The sequence below is a fragment of the Cotesia typhae genome, unplaced genomic scaffold (assembly GCF_013202065.1).
Source record: "Cotesia typhae breed Kobodo isofemale line unplaced genomic scaffold, CoteBio_Ctyphae contig_4, whole genome shotgun sequence".
Classification (NCBI taxonomy): Eukaryota; Metazoa; Arthropoda; class Insecta; order Hymenoptera; family Braconidae; genus Cotesia; species Cotesia typhae.
Window position 1 is genome coordinate 7,121,311 of NW_027423748.1, and position 21,209 is coordinate 7,142,519.

The 21,209-nt window shown below is 29.6% G+C and overlaps 2 protein-coding genes and 1 non-coding gene across 3 annotated transcripts in view; 2 read left to right on the top strand and 1 right to left on the bottom strand.

Annotated features, from left to right (window-relative positions):
* The window catches only part of LOC141527040 (uncharacterized), a 31,853-nt gene extending 25,678 nt beyond the window's left edge, over positions 1-6,175 (bottom strand). The window contains exon 1 of the mRNA XM_074242288.1: positions 3,530-6,175. Coding sequence (XP_074098389.1) covers positions 3,530-4,661 — 1,132 coding nt within the window. The 5' untranslated portion in view covers positions 4,662-6,175. The remainder of the gene's footprint in view (positions 1-3,529) is intronic.
* Mgl (low-density lipoprotein receptor-related protein megalin) overlaps positions 1-21,209 on the top strand; it is a 106,987-nt gene that overhangs the window by 50,791 nt on the left and 34,987 nt on the right. The window lies entirely within an intron of this gene.
* Trnak-cuu (transfer RNA lysine (anticodon CUU)) lies at positions 9,217-9,289 on the top strand. The gene has a single exon. It is a non-coding gene; the product is annotated as a tRNA-Lys (tRNA).

Here is a 21,209-nt window from a genome sequence, read left to right on the forward strand (position 1 = left end):
ATAATAAAAAAGTCTTATACATATGTAAGAAGTACACTTGACTTTAAAAAGTATACGCAACAGCCTGTGCCTGCATTGAGGTAGGTCAATACTCAATGGTATGGCAAGTTTATATGCAGAGTACGTGTTACTTTATCTTTGGACGTACGCCCACACATTTTTTTTTATTTTAAAATATAAAAGTAATTTTTTTCGCAAAACTTTTATTTACAAATCAAATAGTTTTTTATTTGACTAATTAAAAGTTTATTAGTCAGATTAAATAAACTCAAGGATTACTATTTTATTTTTCAAGCAAATAAAATCATTAGTAACACTAATAACAATAATTAAACCGGAGCGTATTTGCATTAGCCGAAGACTTAAATAGCCTTGTAAATATTTACTATTTTTAAAAAATTTATTAAATTTATTGAGTATGCACTAACTATTATTTAAAAATGTTATCAAGTACAGAGAATTCGCGTGACTAGATATAATTCGCAGTAGATCAATCGCAGTAACCAAGATGAGAAGAATGAGAAGATAGGATAGAGAGTTAAAGGATAGAGTTATGCTAGAAGCATAAATAGAAACGAGAAGAAATAGACGTTGAAGAAACTACGAAGAAAAGAGCAATAAAAAACAGCAACAAAGTTAAAAAGTAAACAGCATCAAGAGTATAAAGGGTGGATTAAAGCCTGAAGGAAAACTGAAGGAAATATGGAGGAGGAGCGGAACGATGAATGCAGTCTCGATGTACGTGATCCGTCCGTTCTGATCCTATATAACCCTTGAACTACCAATGCAGTTCCAGCTTAGCTAATCGCGCGTTATAATACCCGCTTATTCAGCAATCGAGCAATACAACTACAAACTCCAGTTATTCTATTTTATTTTATCCTTTCTGCTGGATCGCATTGAAGTCTGGTAGCTTTATCTTGATATTTAATCGAGATTACACGACACCATTCGAAATTTTCTCATTTATTTATCATTATTATTATTATTATTATTATTATTATTATTATTATTATTATTATTATTATTATTATTATTTTTAAATGCTTTTATCCAATTAAATTACACACAATTACTCGTAATTTTTAAAGCTTCTTTTTCGTTCGTTTGGTTCAATTAATGCTCGGGCATACATTAACATTTCACGCAGTAATTTAAATTACTAATATACTATGTTATTTTATAATTTATAAACTAATATACCAAATGTGTATAATTAATACTTCCGATCTCGAGAGTACCTATCAGATGTTGTAGGTATTGAAATAATAACCAGATAAAAAATTATCTAAAATGAGGAAAAAAAAATTTTTTTTTTTTTTTCTCAATAAGAAAATAAAATAATTTACTCAGCAGGAATGTAGTTTTAACAACTACAAAAGAAAAAAAAAACAGGTTGCAACTACAACTTCACAGAAGAAATAATATCAAATTATCTCGTAGTTTTCTCGCTTGTAATTTGCATACGTATGAGAGTATGTAAAACCAATAACTAGCAACAACCATCTCTAGTATATTAAAGATATATATATACTGTATCAAGTAAATGAAACTATTTGTATCATCGGAATACATTACAGATAATTAAAACGGGGCAAATAGTACCGGCTACTCAAAGTAATAACGAAGATCATCAAAAATACAAATTAACTGTATAAAAGAAGAGATGAGAGTAGAATTAAGGCGATCAGTTGGTCGCAACAGACATTTAAAGAAAATAACGACACGTGATCACTGCTAGTAAATCTAAATAAGTACAGGAATGAAGAATCACGTATCCAGGTAGGAGAGGCCAATTAAGTAGGCCGGATTCCACGATGATTGATATCCAAAGCGATCTGGTCGTCTTCGTCACTGGACTAAGAATTGCGAATCACCGCCGCTACTATTATCATCATCACCATCATCATCATCATCATCATCTTCATCATACCTTCCGTCTAAGAGTTTAGATTTTTATACTCACTCGGTGATCGGTGATCAGTCTGCACGTGGACCATGTTTAACCAAGTTAGAATAAACTCTCCACTTAATATCATACAAAGCAATCTTGAGAGTTAAATCAAAGCTAGTTTAATTGAAATAGTTTTAAATATGGGAATGAAGTGATCTGAATAATACTCGCTACCGTTCTGTTTCTACTATACTTGTACTGATACGATTATTTCAGCTGTATACACTTGTAAAATACACAACACAGAGTTTACTATGTAATATGCTAAGTTGAGTTACTCTGTGGTTACTAGAATTTAGTTAAAGCACTTGTGTATTGCGTTTAAGCTAAAGTAAACGGGGGACTAAGTAGTGTAACAGCCGGTGAATCGTTTGGTAAGCTTCCAAGTGAATAAGATGTTCTTATCCAATATAACTTGAGTCTTTTATAATTCATATTAAAACATATATAGTGTTATTATTTTCTAGCAGCTTTGCCACGGCGTACCGACAGACAATCACTTAGTATAATTCCCTGTGTAATTTACACCGTCAACCCTTTACACTACCAAGCTGTGTAGGCATAATAATCTTTTTGCAATTACTCTTACAATGTGTTGAGAGTTTTTATTTGCCGAACATGACTATAATAAGGGCAAATAAAATAAAATAAAGCGACTTAAGTATGTAAAAGGAGTGTAAGAAAATTAAAAAACTGTTGGTGAATGTTGGAATTGCAGGAAGATATTTTTATTATTTATTTAGTATCTTTTAGTTAAAGAATGAAGAATGCTGTCTCAAGCCAGGATAGCAAGTAATTAATTGATTGATTTTGCTCTATTTATTTTTTGTTTTTTAAACAAAATGTGTACGTGTGAGAAGGCTAACGAATAACGCCTGTAATTAGGATGAGGGAGGTTGATGAAAAGGTTACTTACTCTACTGTGGACTACTTTAATACAAGTTGGATAGTCGGTGTATTCTTGGATCGCAACTGCTCCGCCAAGAATACACGTCAATCGTTAAATTTGTTGATTCTTAAAAGTTCTTTTTTAAATCTACAGGTAACGCGATCAGCTTTACGGGTTTTAAACTCTTGGTAATTAATTAATTTATTTATTTATTCTGATGCAACTTTAATTATATGGTTATTATTTATTTGTGATTTCTTTTTTAATAATTTATTTTTGAGATAATTAGCCTCTCATTAGTTTCATATTTTCAGATTTTTGATATTTATTAAGGGTAAAATTAATTAAGCTGATTAACTTTCTACTTAATTAATCGTTTATATTAAAAATTTGTAAATTCGTATTTTTTATGATTTTTTATTTGTTGATGAAAGTTTATGGCAGAGAGTTAAATGGACCATCCTCGAAATTTTTAAAGAAAATAATTTTTTAGTAAAATTTTTTTATCAAAATTTTATGCAAATTTTTAATTTTTTTAAATTATTTATTTTTTGTAGAAACTTCATTAATTTTTAAAAATTTTAGCAAAAATAATATTTCATAAATTTTTTTAATTTTTAAAAACAAAATTAAACTTCTATCTTACTCAATAAATATGGGAAAAAAAAAAAAAAAAATAGACTCACTGTAATCAGCAGTAAAGTTTTCCGTCCCATTAACAGTGCCATCGGGTAAAATTTGAAGATATTTATTCTTAATAAATATAAGTATCTTTCTTGAAATGCCAGTGAGATGAGATAAATTAGCAGAGCGTTCAGCCCTAATACCAGCATCACCCAAGTCAACTGGCGCAGCTTTAACGCCGGTCACACCGAACATCGTACCCACGGTAATAATCCCAAGTACACTTGATCTAGGTACACCAATCCCGATGCCCGCTCCGACACCCGTCTGTCCACCAAATGCAATAAAAAACAATAAAAGCACAAATTGGATGTAAAACCGTCTGCATGGGATTCTACGGTCACACTTGTCTTTCAATTTGTAATAACTTGTACTACTTCTACCGCTACCGTTACTTTTGAAACTACTGCTATCAATATCATCATCATTATCATTATCATAATCATTATCATTACTATTGACAATATTATTGTCTTTAAAGTTACACTTGTCACTTTTATAACTCACGAACCATTCATTCTCCACTCTACTAAGCTTTTCTCTGTCAATACTGCCTCTTCCTTTGGAATCTCCCAATGTACGGAAGCGTTGACTAGACTCGACCGGAGACTCAGTTAAATAATTACTAACCCTAGTTAACACTGAATTTTTTTCACATGATGATTCTTCATTTCCACATTTTTTATTATCGTAGCATAAATGCGTCTCACAATAAATCGCGGATTTATCAGCACTTTTTATCAATAGATTTCGTTTATCATTATCATCATCATCATCATCATCATCATCATCATCATCATTATCATCATCAATGGTGTATTTATCCATTGAAGAATATAAATTGTCCTGGATAAGTTTTTTCTTACACAACTTACGGTTAAGATAACAATTTCTGTCTCTGTCTCTCCCTCGTCTGGAGGGTCCACTGGATGAAAATTCATAATTATAACTATTATTACAACTAAAACTATTGCTATTAAAATGATTATTGTTATTGTTATTGCTATCGTAAAAACTAAAACTAATAGAGTCTCTTCGGTAATAAAAAGGTTGAGTAGAATTGGAGATGGATCGTGAACTATCGGTATGAGACTTCACCACTTTTGGATCGCCCGTGTCGATCTCACCGAGCATGACGCTCTCATCTAAACTCTTTATTGCAATCTCCTTCTTCCTTATTATCTTTATTACTATTACACCAGCTATTACTTAGCTATTTTTCTATTTACTCCACGGCTACTAGATTTTTATTGAATTTTTAACTCTATTATTATTTGCTACAAATAATAATTACCACCAACGATTACCAAGTCGATTATTCTCGTTTCTTCCATCAGACAGCCGTGCTGTCGGCTGGCAATCCACCTAGCCTCGCTGTCTTTTTTATCCTGTACCATCATGATACATTTATAAAATAAAACTTAAAACTACCGGCAATAATAACACACCAGTCTACTAAATAATAATAATAATAGTAACAATAATAATAATAACAAAAACAATCATAATAATAATAATATTATCAAGCAAATATTCACTTTATTATTTTGTTTAGAAATAAATGAAACAGCTGTCGCTGGTAAAAGCATAATGAAGATACCACCGCGTTATCATAATCATAAAAATCCTCTTGCGAGTTATTAAACGAATTCATGCTCTAGTGGAGCTATTGTGTCTTCTCATGGTGGTTTACCTTTGATTATTCCTATTTCCTCCCTGCTGTGCTCTACTATTCTTACTCTTATTATTACTCTTATTTGCTCTATAGAGATATAGAGAATAAGAAGAAACTTATCCGTGAGCTTCCTCTTCTTCTTCTTCTTCCTCTTGTTTTATTTCGCGGTTGTTTTCTCGGTCTATCAATCCCACTCTAACGGATCGCCTTAATGGGTCTTGTATATCTTTTTACCACCTTACTGAAAATCCACCCGATTATTCTCGCGGTCAGCCCTACTTACATCAATTCGTTAATTTATTTTTAAAAATACTATTTTTCTATTACTATTAACTTATTATTTAACTCAACTTAAAAAATTTATTTATTTATTTTACTCAATTCAAGTAATGTGTACCACATTGTCCCAGTATAAAGTCATCATCTTTATTACCTCGACACACACGTCACTGTTTTATTAAAATCACATCCAATTAAAAATTTTAATTTACATAATTCACTACACGGCTCTAATCCATTTAAAATCATACGTTTCATTTGTGATTTATTTCTTCCTACTAAATTCAAATATTTAATATTCCTTTCAGCTCCCTCGAACTTTTCTTCTTCAGAGTAAAAAATTTTTCCGAGCAAAGTTGGAGTCACGTGTAGCTAGCTCATCAAAAAATTCCATGTGATAAGGGTGGAAACACACACATATATATTTCTTCTTTATTTTATTAAAAAAAAATTTTTTTTTTTTTATTTAAAAGCGTATTTATAGATCGATATGTTTATTTATTTATTTATTTATTTATTTATTTATTTATTAAGTATAAATAAATATGTATGTATAGGTGGTAATGAATAGTAATTAAGACCAGAGGGTTATCTCTGGTGTATTATTGGAGGTCGGATGATGCCGGTGCGCCGTCCGAGAAACTACTGAACGAGTGCCGTGGTTGTCTTCTTCGGCTTGGCTCGGCCACTTGGTCGGTTCACTCTCGTGTCGGGGCACATAGTCAGGCGCACAGACAGATCACAAGTACACTAATACACAGATGTATGTAAAAAAAAAAAAATGTATATATATATATATATATATATATATATATATATATATATATGTATAAAATATAAGTACAACGACAGCGATAAATACGACGTTAGAGCAGACGTTGGATGAACCAACGAACAGAACAAGTACATAAGTATAAGTGGAAGGATAAGGATAAGTGTAAGTATAAGTAGTGTATAGAGAAGATATAAAAGAGTAACCACACTCGTCGGCACTCTCAAGACTCAAGATCGACCGTGTGCCAACGCCACCGGGAGCATCAACAGCACCAGTATCCACGCCACCACCGTCCTTATTATTTGCAACCAGTATCCAACTAATATCCGAGCGTTTCTCATAACTACTGATTTTAACCATAACCCTTGTGAACTAGTTATACAAGTTTTAATGGTGAAAGTTGCTTCTTGCATTGTTGGTTGACGTTACGCGGTTTTTTTTTTTAATTTTTTTTTTACTCAAATCCTTTCCAAGGGTTGGTGGTTATTATTATCGTTACTATTGCTATTATTCTTATCCGTATTTGTATTTGTATTATTTTTCGTACGTTTTGTAACAATTTTTGTCGGGAGTAGATTAAATCTTTTGAGATTTCATCTTGTATGACAGTAACATCGATCACTAATAACAATGCACCTTGTTTAGGTGATCCTTTCATCCACCTTTTTACTTTTTTTACCTCGTCCAAAAGGTTGTCTGTCAAAGTGTTTTCAGAACAAGTTTCTTTATAGTTTGAGCTCATGTGCTCATGTATGTTCTAGTTCTTTTATCCAACTATTATACATAACTGTGATGCTATTTTTTTAAATCCATTTTTTATTACTGTTCTTCGGGTGTTTCTGCGTATGCAGCCAATCTGAAAGCAGAAAAAAAATATTTATTTTTATTAGATTTAGATTTTTTTTAAGTAACAATGTAATAGGATTTTATTTTGATAAAATAGATTCAAGGAAAATAAGAAGAATTCCTTTGGATCGATTAGACTTGTGGGTTTAAAGGGACTGATAAAATATATTTGTTTTTTTTCCTTTTTCCTGATTTATCCTGGGATACTTTGAGATAAGAATTACGTTAAAAGCCACTATGATTTAAGAAGTAAAAAAAGAGAGACAAATTTTAAACAGGGCTCTTTTTTTTTTTTTTTTTTTTTTTTTTTTTTAAGGTCATTACTCCTTTTTTCTGGGGCTACGTGCCAAATGGTGTCTCTATTACGTCTCTGAAAACCCGTGAGGTATGAGCGGAGGAATTCATACATACATTCAAGTGCCAAAAAATTACTCGGTCACTGAGCGCGTTTTTAAAAGGTTTTGATGTTTTTTATGGGATAAAATTTTAGACAAATTTTTATGTGCAAAAAATTGTTTTACAAATTTTTAATTTGTATTTTGAAACAAATATAATTTTATTATAAAATTTTTTAATCTTCTTACAAAAGTATTTAAAAAAAAATAACGAGTCTGATTTTATAGATTTTTTTACAGTCGAAGCAAAAGATATTTTTTGATTTGTTATTACGTTATTAGAAATCAAAACAATTAAGAAAAGTAATCAATTATAAACTTGATCTGGATTATTATTAAAATAGAGAAAAATTTGTATTGATTCAAACTAATAATATGTTTAGAAAAATGACCTATCAATAATTTTTGTCTGTAGGAAAAATTTATTTGTGATACTATTGTTGCAAAAAAAATTTCATAAATTATGGTCATAAAATTGTATAGATTCATTCCAAAAGTACGATATTTTTGTTTCAACATATAAATTTAAGAACAAAATTCATAATAAATTTTTTTTGCACTGGTATTTTAAATTTTCAGCTTGCAAAATATCACCGGGCCTAATTTAATAACGAGTTTTTACTTAACAGAATACGCTTAATCATTAGGTAAAAATTCTCTGTGAAGTTTTTGCTCTTAAAAGAAGAATTCTAGGTAGGTTATTCAGCGAATCGCTTCATCCGATTTAAAATAAAAGGATGAGATGAGACGAGTTGCTATACGACGAAGGTTTTTCCATCTTAACTCATACACTTACCCCTCGAGTCTGACGCTTTATATACACAGCTTTTATTTCTTTTTCGCACACTAACGACCTGATGTTAACGTCTTTCTATTTCACTTTAAATTGACGTTAAATTTACATTTGATTCCATTTTATTAGGGCGGGCTCGGAAAAGTACGAGGGTCTAACAGACTTCAAAGGATAACGTAATACTTCGCGAGCCGAAAGAAATCTAATAAAGGGGAAGTCAAAGGACTTGGAGTTTGTTCATCAACTTTATTTGATTGAACATAATTTAAAATTTCATTATTAAATTTTTTAATTTACAGAAGAAATATTTTTTCTTCTTCTTTCAGCTTCTGAAATTATTCTACAGCAATGATTATCATGTAAATAAATATAAACGCGAATTGCTCCAATGGAAATGGAAATCATTATCATATAATTTTCTACATGCTGTTTTTTTTTTAAACGGCTTCAAGTCATGTGAGGACCCATTAACATTTTTCACTGAACACACATGATTGTTTCATGACTGATCGCTGGAAAAACAAACGCCAAGACACTTTATGATGTTGGCGTAGGGAAGAGGAATACCATTTACAATAATAGATGGAAGCGCTACAATTTCAAGCAATTTTAGCTTACTGCTTTAACCCAAGACCATGACTTATGTCTTATGTGTTGCTATAAGATTTTAATTTAAAGCGTTTCTTCTGTTCGATCGACAATTTGTACATCGATAGTGATCAAGGGGTTTATTGTTGAATGCAAAAAAATTGAAATGTGAGCAAGTTTCAATGAAAAATTTAACTTTGAGTAAAGAAATACTGTAAAATATGTTATATTTTTTTTTTTTGGGTTGGTTTCATAAAAAAATTTCAAAAATTTCAATAATCCCCAATTTCGTTGTATTTTATATATTTTTTGAACCGCAGTGCCCGTGTGCCACAGTCGCCCGGCTAGCTCAGTCGGTAGAGCATGAGACTCTTAATCTCAGGGTCGTGGGTTCGAGCCCCACGTTGGGCGTTACTTTTGGTTCCAAAACCAAAAAATTCAAAATTTTAATCATTTTTTCGATATTTTGCTCTTTTGATCGATTTTGGAGGACAATAACAACTGATTTCAACCTTAAAATGCTTTTAAATCGTTAAAAATATATAAGTATACATACATTCATATACATATACATTTCGAAACAAATTCATTGGTTATCAGTCTTCCGAGGACTATTGACACCCATTATCGGTCTATCAATTAAGATAAATTTGTATAAATATTGTGATTCAGTCATCTAATAACATGAATGTGTGAACAAGTAATAACAAATTCATTTTTTTTTTTTTATCAATAATGACCCATAACAATATTTACCAAACTTTAGGAAATGCTATGCACTTTCAATACTAGGGCCTCTAGCGGACTATCCTTCAATTTCTTTCGATGCTTAACTATCTACTTGTTCTTGTCAGAAACATTAACGTTTAGAATTTCATGAAGATTTATACCACAAGACGTGAAAAAAATGACGTCAAATAAGTATAGTTTGCTTACGGCGTTGGAAAAAAAAATATGGAACATTCTTCATGTGTGTTGAACCAATTGTTAACGCATATAAGTTTTCCAGTGAAAGAGCGTATTAAGTAGATATTCTTCATTTTTTTTAATGTAGATATAAATCAGACGAAAAACATATTCTTTCTTTCAAGATATCATTCTTCAAACAATTCTAAAACTACTGAATCAATTAACATCAAATCTAATCAGATCTACATTGATAAACTTTTTCAATCACTACCAAGTCATTCTAATCGCTTAATTTCTTCCAAAGATATCTTCCGGCAAAAAAATTACACTCTTACACGTTTTATCTAATAAATTCAGTAACTATTATTTATAAATGTTAAAACAAAATCAATAACTTTTTCAAAAATTTGTATTTTCCTGACGGAAAATTTATCAAAGTATTTTATTTTAAAAAAATTTCTGCGCAGACATACAAATTACTTCTAACAGAAAAGTAACAAGCGTATTTTATCTAGGTGCCTATAAATAAAAACTCCAAAAAAAGATTAAAGCAAAATATTTTTTTAAAAAAAGCTTAGAATGCATATATAAATAATAAAATGATAATTCGTCGAGTTACAGATCATTTCAATAATAAACCGTCATTCACGTCATACTTAACAATAAAATTGACCGAAACGAACGGTACAAATATTATTACTGTTATGATTATTTTTATACAGCAATCAATGTCAATCTTGATTTAAGTCTTAACTTGATTAATCTAGTCATAATGATGCCTTTTGATTGTGATAAACGAGGCAGCTGTTATTTATCTCTCTAACAACTCTAACTAACTCTTGTCCTGCACTTACTACTTTTTTATCAAACAAATTTATTTATTTTGTTCATATAATGTATCGAAGGTACGTACTACACCCCTTTTCAGCAAACCTTGTTCTTCATATCATTATAAACCCACTTCACATACTCATACACATATCCATTAACACAGACACTTACAACACTTTGATAAATGTAGATTATCGTTTTATAATTTCTGTAACGAGTTCTTCGATAATATTTTTTTAGTACCACATGCAGAAATCGATTCGCCATCATAAAACGACCGATTTACACGTGGAGCTTACGCGAAACCCTCGGATTATATAGTATAATAATAGAGCGGTATGGTAAAGGTGTTTGCTTATCGGATACACCTTGTTTGCTCGGGCGTTTGATTTTTGACTCGTAGAACTTTTATTAACAACACATAACCAACTTAATATCGAGAATATACAAAGTGTCTTCGAGGGAATAGGTTAAGGTATTCCCGGATAATAATCGGCCATTATTTCGTCTGGGTACTTGGTAGAATACGCGGCGCTTAAGGCATTAAAAATCCATTTTTTTTTATTACCTTGATTATGATTATGATTATTATTATTAATATTATTATCATTATCATTATCGTCAGGGTGTTCTTTTTTTACATTTTATTTAAATTTACTCTAAAAACCAAGGCGACAATCTTTCCTCTTATCCGGGAGTAAATAAGTGCGTTCATATAACGATGTATAAGTAATTTACATTTTCCCTTACGCTTATTATTATCCTCACTTTTATTTCTATTTCAAACTTGTAAACGTGTGATCACCGTAATAACGATAATTATTATCAATACAAGTAAAAACGGATATATGATATTTAAAAGCCTCAGGGATAATTTTACTCTATTCTAACTAGAATTTTTTAGTTTTACAGCTTTAAAGGAGTATTTTTATAGGCATTAATTTAGGACATTCTTTAAAACATGAAAAAAAAATCCAACATATTTTTTTGCCATTCTTTAATATTTTGAGAAGCTACTAAAAAATATTCAAATGGAATAATTGAAAAATAATTAAGTTACGGATAAGTTAAATAGAGGGTCCAAAAATGAGATCATTCTAGCTCTGCTAGTCATTAAAAACCAAAAAAAAAAATTCTCATCAGTAAAGATTTTGTTATAGTTTCTATTTCAGAGAAGAAAAAAATTTTTTACAAAATAAAATTTTTGAAAAAATAGGTCAATTTTTTTTTTTTTTTTAAATAATAAAAATAAAAATTTTAAGGTAATTATGGTAGGGGCTATTGAGAAATGTATAAAGAAGGTTGATACCGAATTTCAAGCAAATCAACTGATTAAAACCGAAGATATCAGTTTCGTAAATAATTAAAATTTCGAAATCCATAAAACAAAATTTTGGATTTCTATAAATTTAAAAATTAAGATACCCCTTTAAACATCCAGCTCTGAAATCTTATTTAATGTCCGCTGGACTTATAAAAATTTAGATTTGATTGCCAAAAAAATGTTAAACATGCACAATTTCGTTGCAAAAACCTTTATAAGGATTATCTGTATCATCGGAGCAATAAATTCAGAACGGAGGATATATGTTTGAAGTGATTAATTGATAACATAGTAAAATAATCTGTAGGTGGATTAACAGCGACAACGTCGATCTGGATGAGTGTATGTAAGCGAGGGAAAAATTAGCATGAAATAATATTATTATTTAAAATTAATTGTCTACATTTAAAATGATGATGTCACATTTAGTGTAAATATAAATAGCGTATAGATAAGAGATAATATATAATACTAAAGTTCACACGCTGTTAGTGTCTCGGAATTATAATAATTTCGTTGTTAATTTTTTTCGTAAGAGAGGTAGACACTTGAAATGATCCCACTGTCAGATATCACCGCATCTCGCATCGGCTTAGAACCCTTTGGGTCCTGGAACTTTGATGGATGAAACCAATCTCTCAACTCGATAGTCATAGTCTCTACATATATATATATATGGATGTAAAATGATATAATACAATATCATAATAAAAAATCATAGTCATGGCATGATGCGTGTGGGTGGCAATCGCCCATTTTACAGATCGAACTTGTCAAAATTATTTTTTATCTGTCCCTTTGCAAATTATATCTCATGCTCGAAGATAATTTACAATGACAGATAACGTAATAGGAAAAAATTTATGTGAATGTAATAGACAAAAATAGGTCATTAAAAGTAAACTTTAAACTCGTTTAAATAAACGAGATATATGCTGTACTAGTGAGTGACGATTCACACAAAACTATTTGTTCCTTTTTTTTAAGTGATTAATGTCGCGAAGATATATTTATATATGTGTTAGAAGTTGTGAATATATATACACGTATATATGTTTATATATTTAATAGTGAGGCGCGTGAGCCTCGACAAGGCGCCCGGTGCCTCGTGTCGCTTCGCCAAAAAGGATCTCCCAGCACGAAAGAAAGACCAGAAAGAAAGCCATTCGAAAAAAAGTGCAATAAATATAAAAGGATGAGTACAATGCTTGTTTGTTATAAATCCTTTTGTATTTTATTATTACATTCTTTTAGGTGTGCCATTATACCAATTTTTATAGGATTTTTTGAAATATTATTCCCTAATTTATTTTTCAAAATCGTTTTTATAATTTTTTAGTGAATCATCTTTCGTTTATTTTGTAGAAAATTAAAAAAAAATTTTTTTTCTTAATTCTTATAAGTATTCACTACTCTATTAATTTTTTTTAAACAATTAACAAGGTGGTATTATAATAAAAACTAGTTATAGATTTTTAGAAAAATTTTTTACCTCAATTTTATAAATTAGAGATTTTAAGATTTTAAAAATAGGGAAAGAATCATTTTGATGTTTTCTATGAAAATTTTATTACTATTTTTATTATTTATTATAATATTCTAAGGCAATTACAAAAATCAGATGTAATGAGTTATAACTCTAAATACAATAATTAACGTTTATAAAAATTATAAAACTAGAAAATCGAATCAAATTAATACAGTAAATTTTTTAAATTACGCGAAATTCAATACAACAAAATATTTAATTCTAAGATAATAATAATAATGAAATATATAAATATATTGAGAAATGAGTGATAGCAAATTCATTATATAGATTGTCTATTAATTTTTTAGCCAACACGACTACATGCCATGGTAAAAATTAATTTTTAAGTAAATTTGAACGTTTAGAATGTAAAAATTCTACTAAAATTACTTTGACTGGCTAAGAATTTTTTTTTTACTCCAAAATTAATATGCAATCCATTCTATGTTTTAACATAAATTTCAACATTCCATACGATGCAAATTTTACTGATAATTATCTTGAACAATTTAGACAATTGTATTTTTTTAAAACTACTCTCACTACTTTACAGCTTCAAGCTTTTAACTCGATAGAAAATTTTTTTTATAAACTTTTTGATAAAAAGTATAAAAATAAAAAATAAATTCAATAACTAAATCTCATCTGAAATTATCAGTATCAGCTCACGTTTGACATTGTTTAATCTTTCATGCTGGTACGAAATTTTTTGTTGAAACGACAAAGTATGTGATGAATGCGATAGAAGGTCAAAAGGTTGACAATGATATCGATACCGTTCAATCAAATTTCAGTCTAGTCTGGCCAAAAAAATCGAGAGAATTTATTTCATTACTGCCCTTTCATGTCACAGCAAAAAATCTAATGGATCGTAAGAGATTACAAAAAAAAAAAAAAAAAAAAAAAAGCTGTCACAAATAAAATAGACATAAACAACAAATACAAACAAAATATTATTGAAGTAAAAAACATATTTCGTAAATGTAATAAATTGACCGATAAGATTAGGATTAAAACGGTAAAAAATTAGCAACGGCAAAAAATATCACTGACGTAACACCGATATAAATTACAATCTTTAATTCTCACGGTTAAATTGGTTATGAAAAGGAGCTAATCAAATTTGGGTGAATGGCATGTAAGCAGATGCTTGTCTGTAGATTAATATTAAAGTCAATCGTACCAATATTGAATATTGAATTGGACTTTAGATAAAATAAGACAAAACAAATAAATTATTTGTTGAAATATTTAGACAATGCGCACAACAAACCAACCAAGGACAGAAGTGTTGGGATACCATTTATCGTCTGAATTACAAATAGGTCATCGTAAGTGTCAAGTCATTTGTCGTGGTAAGTGATCGCGAACACGCGTCAAGTTCGAGGACCTTAAAAAAATTTATTATCTCTTAAATTCCCGATTTTTTCTCTCGACTAGACAGTATTTTATATTTTTCATTAAATTTTTCTCTGTATCAGTATCACGTGTGTCAAAATAAGCGAATCCGACTCTTCATTCGGCTGCACAGAAAAAATAAAACTCAAAAAATTACAGGATATATTGCAACGTGGCGCTTCGTGATGAAAACTGGAAAAGTTACAGTTTTAGATTGTAATTATTACAGGTTTTATAAAAATTACATTGTAGAATGTAATATTTACATTGAAAGCTCTGAAAATTAAATTAAAAAATTGAATTTAGAAAAATATTATTTCAAACTGTAATTTTTCTAGTTTTGATTATTACGGGATCGATTTTACATTTTATACACAGAAAAAAAAAATTTTCTTGAACCAAGAAAATTATAAGGAAGACTGAAGTTATTTTGGAGCAAGAAGAAATTTTTTTGGTTTAAAAAAATTTAACTTTGTTCAAAAAATTTTAAGATTTTCTTGATTTAAGAAAATTTACGTTTGACTGAAGACTTTTTTTCTTTCTGTGTACTGTAATTATTCCTGTTTTATTTTTTCCGTGTATAACATTCATTTGATACACTTATTTATTTCTTCTTATTCATACATTTGTACATCTATATATATGTTATATATTATTTGAGAATACGTGGTTTATATTCCTCACCAGATCCAGGGAATTCAACTCGTGCGGGCATTGATCAAAGGGGAGATAAAATTTTTGCATTTTAATGTCATTCTTCATTAAACCAATGTCCGCTTGCTTTTGTCCTATTATTTTATAGTCAGTCGGTTGTTTCCAGGACAAAAGTTTTATCCAGACACATAACTTACCACTTTAGTTATAGTATAAAGTATATATATCATACAGATATACATATATAGTCTTCCTAAATAACCATTAACCATTTCTTCCTGGCAATAATTTTTTCACTTAGATGTTTGTGATTTTCATACCAAAGCCCATGCGGCGATTCGAATAAATAAAATATACATTAGGCCTAATCCTGATTAACAAAGCTCGAGAAAAAAAATTTCTACATATATATTTATAGTTGACTATTTATAAATAAAAAAGATAAATCAGCCCTTGACACTTGTTAAGTAGGCGTTAATGGTCTTAGGCCTCCCGGATGCTACGGTTAATTAAAGGAACATAACCCCGGTAATGAGTCTGATTTGATTAAGCTGAGGATCGTGTATTAAATCATCTAAAATAAACGGAGAGTGAGTGAGGACAGAGGCGGAATCATTTAAATTTAAACGAGACAAATTACTTTGTTTAAGAGTTTAAATTTTTCAACGATGTAATTCGATGTGTTTGAATTTTTTCGGGAGTGTTTTTTATCACTATCAGCCTTGGGGAGCAAAAAAACTAAATTTGATTGCCGCAAAGTGTCTCATTGCTCTTTTAAACAGTGTCCCATGTAAATTTATTCTCTTGGAGGTGTGGTGCTGTCTTGTAGCATTGTGTATCTCGTTGTTGAGATAGTACGAAAGGACACCACAGACTCAGACTGCAAAGCAGCGAGGATTCGAGGACGGAGGTACAAAATCCTCGTGATGGCTCTCCGAGGATCCGCATAAGTTATATGCTTCTGCTGGTGATCCTTACAGCCGGTGTAGCTGAAGCTGATGCTGATGTTAGCTCTGAATCCGGCGAGCGCTGTTCTCTGCCAGCTCCACAAAATCACCATTAAAAGGGACAGTATAGAAGAGAGAGAGAGCAAGAGCAAGTCCGAGAGAATTGTGGTTACTTTTGCTTTCGACAAGAGATCGGCAGCGGGGAAAAAACAACGCCGACATGGGTCAGAAAAAGATGGAATTTCTACTGTACTTTATTTCTCCTTCCTTTATAGTCTTCTTTTTAATTCTTTTGTACACTTTATGTATATATATATATATATATATATATATATATATATATATATATATATATATATATATATATATATGCTATTTAACTTTTTTTATTTTTTATTCTTATTATTTTATTTACTACTCTCCCTTTTTAAATTCAAGCATCCAACGAAAATCATGTTCAATCAGCGGCCAATTCGTTTCGAGGATCAGTATCAAATTAGCGATCACCAATACCCCCTTTTTTTACTTATTTTATATAAAGAATATTTATCGACGAATTAGCTGCAACAAATGTTTATCAAATACCCTTTGAGAACATTATTGCTTAGCTTTTTATTTATTTTTAAACATTTCTCAGAGATCATTAAACCAAACCCAACTAAACTAAATTTGAACTTTTTTTTTTTTTAATTATACAAAATTAAAAATTTTTTATTTTTGTCATAAAATTTTGAATTATCTACATTATTTAGAGAATAAGAAAAATTTTGTTTCATAATTAAAAAATGACCTTGTATCTTGTGAAATATTGACTTTTTGAAAAATATAAGCTCATCCCGATGTTACACTCATCAAGACCTTTCATTTGAGTACCCACATCAATTTTTCATATATTTTATATATTTATATATATGAATATATGAAAAATATATAAAAATGCATGTGGGGACTCAAATAAAAGCTCTTGATGAGTGAAACATCGAGATGAGCTTACATCTTTAAAAACGTCAATATTTAAGAAAGTAGAGTGCAATTTAACAAAATTTTTATTTTTTATAGTTAACAAGGTTGCTAATTTCTTTTAATTTATAAAAATTTTTGTTCTACACATTATCGTCAATAAATCTCTGAACAACATAATTTTTTCTTCAATTTAAAGTGTAAAAAATTTTTTTTAAAAATAAAATAATCTGTCATTGTATTTTAAAATAGGTCACCCGACTGTCCAAGATAAACAAAACAAACTTCAATAAAATATCTAAATAAATAAATAAACTTATAACTTGAAAGGATTTTCAAACGTGTAAACTATCGGTAAGATTACTCATCATCAAACAAAAGATTATAATAAATGAATGAAATCTAACATGTTAAACATCTTCACTTATTGCCCATAACAGTTATAAATTTATTTCATTACATACACGTATATACACTAGTACTTGTATTTTATTTATCCAAATAGCCTTTGCTCTGATGGCTAATTCCTAGAACTCTAAAATGATATACATACACATATATTATTCATACAAACACCGTAGAACATAAACATCGGCGCCAACATATTACGCCTTCATTTCTTTTGAACCCACATATATACAAATATATATATATTCAAAGTTGTTCCTTCATTTCTTATATTACGAATCCAGTTTAGTTGTTCATTTAATTCGATGGTAGCATTTCATTCTATTCGGGTTGGCTCTGACCCGAATTTCTTATTGCACCGAAAACCCATTTGAGCCGCAGATAAAATTAGTCTCCAGCCCGAATAATCAATTCGCACATCAACAGCAACAACAACAACTACAAAATGGTTAATGGTTAAGGTGAACTTCCTCTATACATTTCGAGAATCACATTCTCATTTGATACTGATACTTATAGCTTACTATATACACGTACGCACTAAAAACACGTGTACTTGTTATTTTAATCTTTTATTATAGTTCCAAGTACGATAATATCGTGGGTGTTATCAAACCGACGATCTGGTCAGTAATGCTCAACCGTACAACAAATCCAGACATCATCGTCAATTAATTAAAATAGATGGTACAAATCACATCTAGATGGCTACACAGCTCGTAGGAGGTTCTCACATTGCCACAATATATTCGCTATGAATGGCCGAGACTGAGCTTATACTAAGACTCTAACTGAAATAAGTTCATAACTACGTAGCTATTGCTATTGCCATATCCATAATCACAATATATATGTTGTGTATATATATATATATATATATATATATATATATATATATATATATATATATATATAAATACTACATACTTATTTACCTGTTTATTTCCTCGGTTAGTGCACACGAGATTCCAGTAATCTTCGGACTTACGAAAAATCCGCAAAGTAACTTCCTTACAAAACCGGTTCAATTTTTTTTTCAACATTTTTCTCATATATCACCTGTTTTATTCATTAAATCCGTCTACCATATATCATTTTTAAAAAATTTTTATTAATTAAAATTGAATTATTACTCAACAAGCTGCTCATGAGCTACTATCACGGTCACTTTGGTGTTACAATATAATTACTGTAATTGAAGATAAAAAGAACATGCAAAAATATTTAGCCAGCGGCTAACGACCTAATAACGATCGGGGGTCGCGACTGGGGTTGTAAGTTGTTACCGGGGACATGATGAGCAGAGACCCAGGTCCTTTCTGGCTGATGATCATCTCAAATTATAGCTTTGCAATGACTTAATCCGGCATTTGAGTAAACGCCCCGAGGGATCAGGAATATCTCGCAGTCGGGATGGCGGTGATTAAGCGATGGTTATTGTGGGCGGACGTGAGGACGTTGGTAGCACTCGTTTAACCCGCTCGATTAGCAACACCTCGCATTTACTTCCATTCGCGAACCACGGCCATGGACATACACTTTTCTCTCCGGGCATGTACGTTTATTTTTATACACTGACCCCCGGGGGTTTATGACAAGCCGCTTTCACACTTTAGTTACGCATGTCATGCAACTCTCTCGTTATCATACATTACTTGTTCATTCAATCAGCAATTGTTGTTTATTTCGCTCGATAGATAAGCAAATAAATTTAATTATGAATGGTGAAAACATTTTATCTTTCAACATATCAACTTTTACGCGTAAAAGTTATTTTTTACGTTTTTTTCGAGCAATCATCTATATAATTAAGAGAATTAAGAAAATTTTGTATCCAGTGTATTTATGATGATGAAATTAGTTTTTTTTAGTTAAATTTATTATAATTAAAAAAATCAAATTGAATTTATGCCTTTTTAAGCTTTTATATGATTTTTCAGCGATAGTTAATTTATTTAGATACATTATTAAGAAATGACCTTGTGTCTTGTGAAATATTGAGATTTTTAAAGATATAAGCTCATCCCGACATTACACTCATCGAGATCTTTCATTTGAGTACCCACCTCAATTTTTCATATATTTTATATATTTATATATATGAATATATGAAAAATATATCAAAATGCATGTGGGTACTCAAATGAAAGCTCTTGATGAGTGTAATATCGGGATGAGCTTATATCTTTAAAAACGTCAATATTTAAGAAAGTACAGTGCAATTTAAGAAAAGTCTATATAATTAAGAGAGTAACGAAAATTTTGTCTCCAGCGTATTTATTATGATACAATGAGTTTTTTTAGTTAAATTTAGCATCATTTAAAAAGTCAACTTAAATTTTTGCTTTTTTAAGGTTTCACGTGATTTTTTAGAGACAATTAATTTATTATGATAAATTTTTGGAATAGTTATAAATAGATTGAAATTTCGCGCTTGATAAAATTTTTTTTTCATTTACTTTATTTTGTACATCTAAATTAAGTTATAGGTTAAATATCAATCCCCTTATACCCCGTGTACCCATGAAAAATTAATTTTATTCAAAAGGAAAATTTTGTGTCAGACATATATTAATGTAAAAAAAAAAAATTTCTGTAGTTAAATTTTTTATGTAAAGTTTTTAGTAATTTGTTGATTTTATAAATTTATTCCGTCACATTTTTTATTAAATTATTGTTAATTAATTCTGTCAACAATACTATTTTTAAAATTTATTTCAAAAGTAATCAAACTATGTTAATTGTGATGAAAAATATCGAAAAATCATTAATCCAAAGTTTTTACATTCATAATTTCTTAACACTCGACAGTCTAATAGCGCAGGTTTCTAGTTACTATTAATTTAATTTTTTATTTTATTATTATTGCCGACTAAATAAAATTTAATTGCCAAAGAACACTTTCAGTATTTATCTTAATAGTTTATAAACCGACAAAGTGATAAAAAAAAAAACAATTATTGGCAATTTCTCAGCAAAGGTTCCATTCAGCTTAATCATCTTTTGATAAATAATAAGGACCGTTACGGATAAAATAAAACACTGAAATTAATTTTTTATCAATATTAATATAATCTAAATGATACAGTGAATATTGAAATAATTATTAATTACATACTCTGGACTTTGATCTTTCAGTGAGTAAAAAATTTATTTAATATGAAAATATCAATCATATAAGTCCAAAAAAATTTAATAAAAACTTCATGAAAATCATACGTGAATTTCTCGTGATCTTGTAGAAGATTACAAAAAGTGTTCGTAGGGAGGAACTGGTTTTCAATCTATTTAACTCAGACATGCACTTGAGTATTCACGACACCTGCTAAGATCTCGAGATCGTTAACGAATGCACTAAATCCATTTTAC